Source organism: Lissotriton vulgaris, chromosome 2_1 (assembly GCF_964263255.1).
Source record: "Lissotriton vulgaris chromosome 2_1, aLisVul1.2, whole genome shotgun sequence".
NCBI lineage: Eukaryota > Metazoa > Chordata > Amphibia > Caudata > Salamandridae > Lissotriton > Lissotriton vulgaris.
The window spans coordinates 536,413,630-536,426,193 of record NC_141687.1 but is presented as its reverse complement, the minus strand read 5'-3'; the positions used below and the strand labels follow the sequence as shown (position 1 = coordinate 536,426,193).

General features: G+C 45.4%; 1 protein-coding gene across 1 annotated transcript in view; it reads right to left on the bottom strand.

Annotated features, from left to right (window-relative positions):
* NME9 (NME/NM23 family member 9) overlaps window positions 1–12,564 on the bottom strand; it is a 703,404-nt gene that overhangs the window by 385,812 nt on the left and 305,028 nt on the right. The window contains exon 8 of the mRNA XM_086955486.1: window positions 6,827–6,902. Coding sequence (XP_086811612.1) covers window positions 6,827–6,902 — 76 coding nt within the window. The remainder of the gene's footprint in view (window positions 1–6,826; window positions 6,903–12,564) is intronic.

The following is a 12,564-nucleotide window of genomic DNA, read 5'->3' as shown; positions in this document are numbered from 1 at the left end:
GTAGCAGGGATCTGATGGTGCATACCATCGAAACTGCTCAACGCATTTGTAAGAAAGAACAGGAGGAAATTGAGGAACAACTGAAGGTGATTAAGGATAACCATACAGAGTCAGAAGCCAAAATCCTTCTGGATAAAATTGAGAAAGAACTTGCAACATTCAAAGACCAGACTATTAATTTTAAAACCACGAAGTTTGAGAAAGACAAGAAAACCTTCAGCCTTGAAACAGTGTACCCCTACCTAAAAGACGAGTTCTACACAACATCGGACTCTACAAGATATCTCAAAACATACCAAGGGAGATCAAAGAAAAAGTTTCTTACATTTTCAGACACTTCCTCGTCTGACACCACAAACGATTCTGATCCAGGAGAAGGGTCTTCAAATAGGAACCAGCAACAAAAGAGGCCTTTTTTAGGCCGGGCCAGCAACAACCTCGCACAAGATTCAAACCGCAATGGGAGATGACAACGCGCAAACAACATTACAAATCGTGAAAAAATCTCCAATCATTAATATATCGGACATGGTGTTGACTAAAACCGAAATGGAAGTACTTGAACTTGGTCTATCATTTGTACCTGGCACCATGATGGACTTCACAAAAGTCAAGATGGAAGTTATTGAATTTTTTCGTAAGATCAGGCTTAAGTGGTTTTTCAAAGTTTCGGCGGAGTCAGCCTCTGTTGAAGCATCAGGACGAAGAAATAAATCATTGTTTTGCCCTCCTAACCACAATATGCCCAAAGAAATATTAACTTTTGAACACACTGTACTATCAGCCTTGAATGCATCTGAAAGACAGCGTGCCTTCATTCCAGCAAACATCACCCAGAAGCAGAGAGAGGCCATTGACAATCTGAGGAATCAACGAGAAGTGGTGATCCGACCCACGGATAAAGGGGGAGTAGTCGTCCTGTGGTCGAAAGACCTGTACAAATTGGAGGGAGCCAAACATGTAGGGAACTTGGAATGGTATCGGTCAATCTCTACTGACCCCACAATGCAGATACTACAGGAGATCACACTGATCGTCAATGATGCAAAGGATAAAGGGATCCTTGGGAAAAAGGAAGCTGAATACCTTGTGAAAAAACACCCTTGCACCCCCCATTGATATTTCCTACCCAAAGTCCACAAGGATGCCACCATACCACCTGGCCGACCAATCGTTTCTGGTTGTGACTCGATTCTCGAACCTGTATCCAAATTTGTGGATGTTTTCTTAAAACCATGTATATCGGAGGTCCCAGCACATCTACGGGACACTATGGAATTTCTGAACCTGGTGGAAGGGTTTCCATTCGATCCAACAACGCAACTCCTGGCAACAATGGATGTTTTGTCCCTGTATACACAGATTCCGCAACAAGACGGCTTAGATGCCATGGAGGTATATCTCGAGAGGAGACCACGCCCACACCGAGTTCCCACTGATTTGATTCTACGCCTTCTTGCCTTGGCACTGAAAATAATTTTTTTTCAATTTGAGGACGATATGTTTTTACAGATCAAAGGATCTGCAATGGGGTACCCTTTCGCGCCGGAAATGGCGATTCTGTATATGGCGCAATATGAGGACAAGTTTGTGTACAACAACAACCCTTATCAGCAACATATAAAAACGATGGCTGCGATATATCGACGACGTGTGGTGTGTCTGGGAAGGCACACCCATGTCATTGGAAAATTTTCACCAGTGGCTTAATGATCGAAGCCCTGACATTAAATTCAGCCTCACTTATGACTGTAAATCCTTACCATTTCTGGATGTTGAAATTAAGTACACCCCAGAAGGACTCATGTCCTCCCTTTACCTGAAAAAAACAGACAAGAACAACGCTCTGCATTTTCGCAGTTACCACCCAAGAAATCTGAAAAACAACCTCCCCTATGGACAATTCCTTAGGGTGAGACGGAATTGTTCTAGGTTGGAAGAATTTGAATTACATGGCGAAGTATTGTGCCAGAAACTTCAAGAAAGAGGGTACCCGTGGAAATTGGTCAAACACTTGATGAAAAGGGCCCGTTGGACACCTAGGGACCATCTACTCCAAAAGAAAAATAAACCGCCTACAGAACGTATGGTTTGCGTGTCCACGTTTGGGCCACACACACAATCTGTCCAGAAAATTATTCGGAACCACTGGCACCTGGTGGAGGATGCCATCCCCCAAGTGGGAAAACCGCTTTTTGCGCTGAAGAAAAATCGCAGCATTGGACAAAAAATAGTATCAACTCGCCCATTGGTAAAAAAGACAGTCCAAAGTACAATCCCAGGGGCAAGTCCAGTAAAGGGACATCACAAGTGTGGCACCTATTCGGTATGTGATAACACCGAAGAGGGCACATTGTTCTGCAATGGCAAAACGTTTTGGTGACACAATGTGTTTACAAACTGCAAATCCAAATATGTTATAAACGCCATAAAATGTCCGTGCCAGTTGATCTACATCGGCAAAACTACGCAGGAAGTGCGACAAAGGATCATCCAACATTGATCCAGGATAAAGAATAAGGTTTTATCTGCCCCCCTTGTACCACATTTTTTGGAACAGAAGCATGGCCCCAATTAATTTAAATGGACTGTTCTGTCATCCATTAAAATCGCCCCTGGATTAGGAAGGGATCCAGACCTTCATCTATCACGCAGGGAGGCGTTTTTAATTCTGAAATTCAACACGACCAATGTTGGCCTAAATGAACTGTCCGAGCTGAGTAATCTAAGCTAGTAGCAGTGCCTACATCCGAAAGTTGGATTGCACAAGAAGCTGCGTTTTCCACGGACTACAATGAACACTACAATAACCAGGTGCCCCGGAAAAAGAAAAAAACGCTGCAAGATCCACCCGCGTTGTTGCTTTAAACCCCGCTGAGCCCGGCCTCCAGTGCTGACGTCAGACGCCGAAGTCAGGAGTGGAGAGAGAGACGGAGTGCCGGAATCAAAGCGGATGTGAGTGCCAGAAGTATACGAGCAAAAAGTGGGGATCCGAGACGCTTTACAGCGAGTTAGCATTAATGCGCGGCTTATTTTTTACCAACAGCCTCGCAGAAAATCTTTTGCTGCCAAGTGTGAAAAATCGCGTCCCTTCCCGTTTACGAGGTACGTGCAAAGGTTGTCCTAAGTTAAAACGTGCATGAGCCAGACACTGCAAACAGACAACTCAAACTACGTTTTACTCCTCCCACAGCAAACAGTGCCGGGCACTTCTATTACAAGCAAGGAATCATTTGTAAAGAACCCCACCTTGAGGTAGGAACGCCAAACACGCGCAGTCACTCAGTTTGTATCAAGACTTTCTCTTGAAAACATTGTAGCGAATGTAAGTGGTCCTGACACATTATATTATTTTGTACACCTGCAGATATATAGTATTACAGTGCCCTCGGAAAAGAACATTGTTGCCCTGCAAAAGCGACATTTCAGGTATCCCCAGATCGGATTGAGTTAATTATAAGTATAGAAGGGATCAGCTGTTCTTACATTATCTATTTTTTCTATTACACTTTACAGTACAGGACAGTCTCCAGTCCAGGTCCTGAGGAAAACCCCTCACTAACACGTGGGTTTGAAACGCGTTGACACATTACTGGAACAAGATTCAGGAAGGGCATGTCAGGACTTTAATTGTGGATAAAATTCTACCTGTTTTTTTTACCCTAGTACTTGCCAATGTTCCAGTATAAACAAGCAAGCAGGCTAGCAAAAATACTCAGTGCCTCTTGTTTGTCTGTAGGTTGCATATCAGGACTGGTGCCTCAAACATTGATTGACAATAGGCATTTTTGTCTGTGTTTTTTGTATATATTGTGTAAATGTAAATATGTTTCATTCACAGTGATTGTCCAATTTATGTTGTGAAAAGTGTAACTTTATGTGAATTTTTGCTACTGAAATAGTATCGTTCTCTAGACATATATGCATGAATTCTGTGAAAAACGAAAAAATGAGTAAAAAATACTAAATGAAAAGTTTCTCCGCTTAGATCAATTGGGTAAGTGGTACCAGACTTTGTCGTTATAATCAATCTACCTGGCCAATATTTTTTGTTGTTTCACTTTGAGTGGTCTAGGCCAGATAGTATACAGACCCAAGCCTTCCTTGTTTTCCGCATTATTGATAAAAGCAGTCCCGAGTAGCAGGCTATCTCCTCTGCATCTTTCACCTCTTCCCCACCATGCCTGACCATCACTCCGATTTTGAATCAGGTTCTCTGTCCCTTTCAGAAAAAAATAAAGCTCCCACACGTTGTCTCCCTTTTTTCTGCAAAGGTGCCCTCGGTCCTAATTCTAAATAGGAAAATAAGCTCCCATCCCCCTTTTTTAAAGGTCGACAGTGATAACTGTGATGCAGTGGGCCCCTCAAACCCATGGGCCTCAGTCCTGCTGCATCTGCTTAATTATTGATAACCAGCAGTGGCCACTTACACACCTGGCTGCAGTACCTGCTTAACTAATGACTGACCTTTTTTTTTTTTAAAAAGGGGCGAAAAGGCCACTTATATTACCGCATTTGCTACGTAATCCATCATCTGCTGCATAGTACTGCGTATCCAATTCCTCACTGCAGTAAACTAGTACTTACAAACATTCTATTCTAAAGGACAGATTTATGTATTTTCGATAATTCTGCTGTATTGTGCAGTACAGGAAGACAAATGCGTTCTTGTTGCACACTTATGTTTTTAAGTGAACCTAGTTCTATGTATGTTGCAGTTTATTTTTCTGCACAATTCACTTCTTTTGTGGTCTTTTGCCATATTTTTTAAATATGTTGAGCGTGGATTCAGCAGCCATTTAATCTCCCAATCCTACTTTGGGATGGGATCACCACGAACACCTTGTTGTTGTTGTCATAAGGCCGTTTGAGCTCAGGTACATAAAACCAACCATCTGCTTATTGCCGCACAGATTAATATGTCCTCAGAGCACTCGAACAAACATTAACTATTCCCTTTGCCGCTAAACAATTCCCACCCCCTTTAACAATTTCTTCTTTAACTTCATTTTGATAACTTCCATTAGTGACGAACCCTTTTGCTCTTTCTCCTGACTCCAATATTTCTTTGCACCGAACCAGCCTATCTGCCCCTGGACCAAGCCTACTTTCTTTTCATTCTACCATTCTCCTCTTACTTTCCGTTGCTCTTTTCCCTGTTACCTCTAAATTCATCCTTAGTGCCTTTTGATGAGCTTGACCTCTATAGCTAATACCTCTTTCTCTGACTGCATCTCTTTCCCAGTGCTCAACCTGTTGCTGAAGCCTATTGTCCCTGTACCAGAGTGGGCTGGTAGGCTCAGTGCTCCCCTAGAGTAACTGCTCAGTTGTGAATTCAGTGCTGCGAAGCAATTACCACGCCCACATCTCCCAGGGTGAAGAGGGCAGTTATTACCAATCCGCCCAGTAAGTCCCTCTGAGTGTGGTGTGCATGTAAACTTCATAGGAAATAACAATTGCATTTACCAACACTGTGTTGTTCTGTAATTACCGGTATGCAACGCTTACAACGCGCGCGTTACCACGACCTACCATTACAACGCGGTCGTAACAACGAAAGTTGTTACCACGCATTGCGCTGGGGGGCGCTCAAGGATAGGAAATGATTTAATTTACTATCCCAACACCTTCCCTACTATCCACGGGGACTGGTGTTGGAATAGTAAATTAAATTATTTAATTTTGCGCCCCCCCCAGCGCAATGCGTGGTAACATCTTTCGTTGTTACGACCGCATTGTAATGGTAGGTCGTGGTAAACGTATGCGTTCTAACGTCATACATCCGTAATTACCACATATCCTATAATCACGATTCAAGCAGAAAAAAACAGCTTCCACAAGATTCGGGACTATAGAAATTTCTGTAATAAAGGCCTAACTATTGATGTTTATGCATTACAATAAATACAGCCAGTTGTTACATCAGTAAATTTCAATGGGGTTTGAAGCACTTATTTTGGTACTCTTGCTGTAAGCGGGATGTTAGTTAAATACATTCTTGAGCAATTCTCATATAGGTCAGTAATTGAAATGGGACAAAAATAAAAATATATGAATGTATTTTGTTTTCAGGAGAAACATCATATACAATGCAACAGCTCTAACTCTCACAAATGCGAGACCTATTGCATTGCAATGATTATGTTTTTTTAGCAACCTTTTTGAACCTGCCAGCACACTTCCTGCCCCCTGCCCCCACAGCACTCTGATCAAAGCTCTCACAAGGGCTCGAAGTAAATGAAGACAGCCTGGAAATTCAGCAAAGAAACATCGCTGCACTTCCAGGCCATCTTCATTTACATGCAATTCCAGAGGCATTGGCGCCCCCCTGGGAACCCATCACCGTCCCCCCCAACCCCCGGGGGGGGGGGGGCACAGTTTGAAGACCTCTGCTCTAAGCACCTGTTTACCGATGGAGCTTGACCAAAGCTGATCTGCATATGACAGGGACTAATCTGTGGTGTCATAGTGGACAAAAGAATATGGGTTGGCTGTTTTTGATCACTAAGTTAATAAGGTATTTCTACCATGTCATGTAAACACCACTCTACTGCTTAATATAGTGCATACGTTCAAGTGCTTGAAGAAAATATTTAAAAAATGAGGCCCATCTTCTAGTGGCACAATGAATAAAAACATGTTGCTCTAGCAGCATCATACAAGCAACATCATACAAGAATGTTGGAGACAGTTAAGGTCATGATGATCAGTGAATGTTTTTTTTTTATCTTCATATCTGAAACATTGGTGGCTAGCTGGTTGTCAAGTAGAGAAGTATTCTTCCCAAGGTGAAAAAAATTGTACAAAGATAAGATTAGAAATATACCCAGGTCATCCTCTTCAATTTGTAATTGAGTGGCAGCATTTTCTTCTACTTCGTTAAAGAGAACGCCATCCTTTATCTAGAAATAAGAACACATAAAAGGCTGAATCCACCAGAAAAGGAGAATATAAGGATATAAACAAAGAAAACACATAGCTATCAATGCCAAAAGAGATGCTACTTACAGTGGCAGTTTACTTCCTTTGCCACCAACCCCCATGGCTGTATATGTTTAACATTTTACTCTGTCCTGTTCACCTATAAGAATATTATTCCCATCCGCTTGTTCAGATGGGGTGCTCCATGGCAATTTAAAGGTAAGCGAAATGCAAAAGAAAATGCTCCTCCATACCTCTTAGCACTTCAAACACTGGGACACTTTTAAGGAAAGTCTAACTATCTTACTAGACAAAAAAAGACAGCAATGTGTTTGGAATTTGTTGAGTACTATGATTATCGCCTATTAAAGGTTTTTCCATTAATACAGGGTACAACGTAGATGTAGTGCTTACTGCACCAAAATTCACTGCCTGCTACTTATCAGGCATTTTTCCTTTTTAAATTCAACTGGATTGACATGCCTAAATTTAAAGATGGGCTGCAGTCTATATTACGACCAGTAATTACTGGGAAAGATACGTTTGAGCAGGAAGCGCAGTGTGGGCCTATGAATGGCAGTACCTGATAGTTCATGATGCACAAGCCAACACTCTTACCGCCACATGCATCAAAGTCCGGTTTTGCGATTCCTTATTTGCGATTTTTAGGGAATCACAAATAAGGAATCGCAAAATGGGATGCATGATTTAAATCGCATAAAATTTGCGATTCTGTAAAAATCGCAATTTTTACCGAATCGCAAATATTATGCGAATTCCAATTAGCGATTTTGCAATTCCCATTGATTCCTATGGGCCAAAAGGCCCATAGGAATCAATGGGAATTGCGAATTCGCAAATTAGAATTCGCAAAATGTTAATGCATTCCATGGGTGCAGGGGGGGTCCGAAGAACCCCCCCCCCCCCCCACACCCCTGAAATGTATTTTGAAGTGCATGTTTCACACACACATGTCCTAAGGACATGTGTGTCTGTAACATGGCAGTGTGTGAAAATGCAATTTTGAGCATTTTAACACATTTTCGCAAATTACCACGAGGTTCAACCTCATGGTAATTTGCACCCCCTAATTGCGAATTCGCAATTTTAAAATACATCATGCATTGCTTTTAAGGAATCGCAAATTTGCGATTCCTTAAAAGCAATCGCATTTTTGGAATTCGCTAAAAATAGCGATTTTGCCAAAAATGCTTGATGCATCCCAAAAACCTATTTAGGAATCGCAAACGGCCGAATTTAGCGATTCGCAATTTTAAAATACATCATTCATTGCTTTTAAGGAATCGCAAATTTGCGATTCCTTAAAAGCAATCGCATTTTTGGAATTCGCTAAAAATAGCGATTTTGCCAAAAATGCTTGATGCAGCCCAAAAACCTATTTAGGAATCGCAAACGGCCGAATTTAGCGATTCGCACCGTTTGCACTTCCTAAAGAACAAGTTACTTACCTTCGGTAACGCTTTTTCTGGTAGATACAATATCTGCTTGTGGATTCCTCACCTTGTGAATATCCCCCTTGCGTCAGCAACATTCGGAAATTCTTTTGTAGACTCGCGCCGACGTGGACTCGGACGTCATAGAGACACGACATCGCTCGCGACTCCGCTGACGTCACCGACGCCTACAATAAGCCCACGCCGGCGTGATGACATCAGTTCCGCCCTTTTTTCCATGCCATCGAGGCACACGGACGGACCAATGACAGTAGATATATACAAAGTATACACAGTACACAATAGTCAAGGCAAAACACACAGCGCAAAGCAAATGCAGGAAAGCAAATGAAACATTTCCTTGACATCAAAATAATTATACATTACATTACAATAACTCTGGCATAGAAGAGTGGACAACGGGGAGGCGGGTGGGTCAGTGAGGAATCCACAGGCAGATATTGTATCTACCAGAAAAAGCGTTACCGAAGGTAAGTAACTTGTTCTTCTGATAGATACATCTGCCGTGTGGATTCCTCACCTTGTGAATAGAGTCCCACAGCAGTCCCCACTCCCGGAGGAGGGAGTCCACTCTTCTAAACCAGAAAATCCTGAAGGACAGAGCGAGCAAAGTGACCGTCCCTCCTCACTTCGGAATCCAAGCAGTAATGCTTCGCGAAAGTGTGGAGGGAAGACCAAGTTGCCGCTCTACAAATATCCTCAACAGGTACACCTCTAGCCAACGCTGAGGTCGAAGACTTAGCTCTTGTAGAATGAGCCCTTATACCCTCTGGTGGTTCCTTACCGGCCAAAGAGTAGCAGATCTTAATGCAGAGAACGATCCATCTTGATAGGGCCTTTCCTTTCTTGCAACCAGCAAACCCAACGAAGAGCTGGTCCTCCAAACAAAAATCCTTGGATCTGTCCAAGTAAAAGGAAACCGCCCTCTTAGGGTCCAGACGGTGCAGTCTCTCTTCCTCCTTAGAAGGGTGAGGGGGAGGATAAAAGGAAGGTAGGGTAATGGATTGACCTAAATGGAAGGGAGTCACCACCTTAGGCAGAAAAGCAGCCCTGGTCCTGAGAACCATTCGATCAGCATGAATGGTCAGGAATGGGGGCTTAGAACTCAGAGCTTGATGCTCACTTACCCTCCTTGCCGAGGTTATTGCAACGAGGAAGACTGTTTTAAAAGTAAGAAGCCTCATGGGACATTTGTGAAGAGGCTCAAATGGAGCACCCATCAAAAAGGACAAAACAAGATTTAAGTCCCACTGAGGCACAATAAAAGGTGAAGGAGGGAACCTATTTGTGAGGCCCTTTAAAATTCTCAAAACCACTGGAGATTTAAAAAGAGACGGCTGGCCAGGCAAGCAGAGAAATGCCGACAGCGCCGAAAGGTAGCCCTTCACAGTAGCAACAGCAAGCCCCTGTTGCGCCAGAGAAAGGGCAAACTGGAGAACATCAGACAAATGGGCTCTCACAGGGTCAATAGACTTCTCCCTACACCACTCGACAAATTTCGACCATCTATAAGAATAGATGGACTTAGTGGAGTCACGCCTGGCGGATAAGATGACATCCACCACGTCAGGCGGGAGAGAAAAAGGACTCAGGTTGCCACGTTCAATCTCCAGGCATGAAGGTGTAATGTCTGGAGGTGGGGGTGTAGAACCTGCCCCTCCATCTGAGAGAGGAGGTCTGCCCTGAGAGGGAGACGGAGCGGCCGGTGAGAGGAGAGGTGGAGAAGATCTGAGTACCACACCCTTCTTGGCCAATCCGGGGCGACCAATATAACTTGGGCCCGGTCTTGGCGAATCTTCCTCAGAACCCGAGGAATCAAAGGTATGGGAGGAAACGCGTAAAGGAGTTGATTTCCCCAACTCAACTGAAACGCGTCCCCCAAGGCTCCTTGCATCGGATACTGGAGACTGCAGAATGACGGGCAGTGAGCATTCTCGCAAGTGGCAAACAGGTCTACCCGAGGTGTCCCCCACATCTGAAAGATGTCGTGAACCACCTCCGGGTGAAGCCCCCACTCGTGATCGGCAGAGAACTGCCGACTGAGACTGTCTGCTCAAACGTTCAGAACCCCGGCCAGATGATTTGCCATCAGACAAATCTGATGGTCCTGAACCCAGGACCAGAGGCGCAGTGCCTCTCTGCAGAGACACTGCGATCCCACTCCTCCCTGTTTGTTGATGTACCACATCGCGGTCGTGTTGTCCGTCAGGACTTGAACCGACTGACCGCAAAGGGAAGGGAGGAAGGCCTTGAGCGCTAAACGAATCGCCCGCAATTCTAGAAGGTTGATGTGAAGCAACCTTTCCTCTGGAGACCAAAGACCCTTGACCTCCATATCCCCCAGATGAGCACCCCACCCTAGAGTGGATGCATCCGTTATCACCGTGGCCACCGGAGGAGGCAGATGAAAGGGCTTCCCCTGAGACAGGTTGCCTTCCACGCCCCACCAAGACAGATCCGCTGCAGTTTCTCTGGAGATCTTCACTGACTCCCTGAGATCTCCGTTGTGCTGATACCACTGCCTGCGGAGGCACCACTGGAGTCCCCTCATGTGCCGGCGTGCATGGTTGACCAGGAGAATGCAAGAAGCCATCAGACCGAGCAGGAGAAGGACCTTCAGGACCGGAACAATCGCTCCATTGTAAAATAAAGGGATCATTTCCTGTATGTCGCGAATCCTTTGAGGTGGAGGGAATGCACGACATACAGTTGTGTCCAGTACAGCACCAATGAACAGGTTGCGCTGGGAGGGCACCAGGTGAGATTTGGGTACATTTATCGAAAAACCCAACCTGTACAACAACTGGGTTGTCTCCTGCAGATGATGAAGCACAATCTCCGACGACTCCGCTTTGATCAGCCAGTCGTCCAGATAGGGGAATACAGTAATCTCCGATCTTCTGAGATGCGCCGCCACCACTGCCATCACCTTGGTGAAGACTCGAGGCGCAGTAGTAAGTCCAAACGGAAAGACCGCAAACTGATAGTGCTACGATCCCACCGTAAAACGGAGATACTTCCTGTGCGACTTCAGGATGGGGATGTGGAAATACGCATCCTGCAAGTCGAGCGACACCATCCAGTCTTCTTCCAGCAGAGCCTGAAGAACCTGAGCAAGGGTGAGCATCTTGAATTTCTCCTGCTTCAGATAAAAATTCAAGATCCTGAGATCCAGGATTGGACGAAGCCTGCCATCCTTCTTGGGAATCAGGAAATACCGGGAGTAGCATCCCTGACCCCTTTCCCGCTCTGGGACCACCTCTATCGCACCTTTCCTCAATAGAGTTTGGACTTCCTCCTGAAGGAGAAACAGATGTTCCTCTGAGCAATACCCTTGGCAATTGGGAGGGAATTCCCGAAAGGGAAGGGCTGTACCAGTTTGTTTTAACAATCCTGAAAATCAACAGGTTACGAACCCATTTTATCCTTCCAGGACTCGGTGTGGGCGCCATTTCTGATCGAGCTGCATAGGCGACCTAGCTCGGCGCCACACCCCCGCGCTCCGCCCCTATTTAGGTGTGCTCGCGCAGCGCTCGCTGTTGGAGGCAGGCGTTCCCTGTGGCAGAGGGTTCGCGTCTGCAGGCAGGAGCCTTATTGAATCCCTGAGCGTATTAGCATGCTCTGCTGATTGAGAGCAGGGGAACTGCATTTTTTAGCTGTACCAGTTTGTTTTAATAATCCTGAAAATCAACAGGACTCGGTGTGGGCGCCATTTCTGATCGGGCTGCGTAGGCGACCTAGCTCGGCGCCACACCCCCCGCGCTCCGCCCCTATTTAGACGTCCCCCAATGAGGAAGCGCAGCAGATGTGCGCAGCGGGAGCGACGAAGGCGCGCCGAAGTCGAGCCTAAGTCAAGCCCGTCTGCGCCCGTCCGCGGCCAGACGGGGCTAGGGGCGCGTCCTCATGCCAAATCCTTACCATACTCTGCTGAGGAGCTTACCACCTTACAGGGCCACTGGCCGTTATCTGAGTCGGTCCTTAGCCACATTTCCTCGCTCGGGCTTGCTCCCTCATCCTTGCCGCTATCGGCTCCCCTGCCGGCCCCATTGCCGCTGTCCCCTTCTTTGCCTTTCCCCTCCCCCCACTCTTTCATTATCCATTATTCTGCTCAATACCAGGTCAGCGGTTAAACACCATCACAAGCTGTTTGTCCTGCTTGATTCTTACA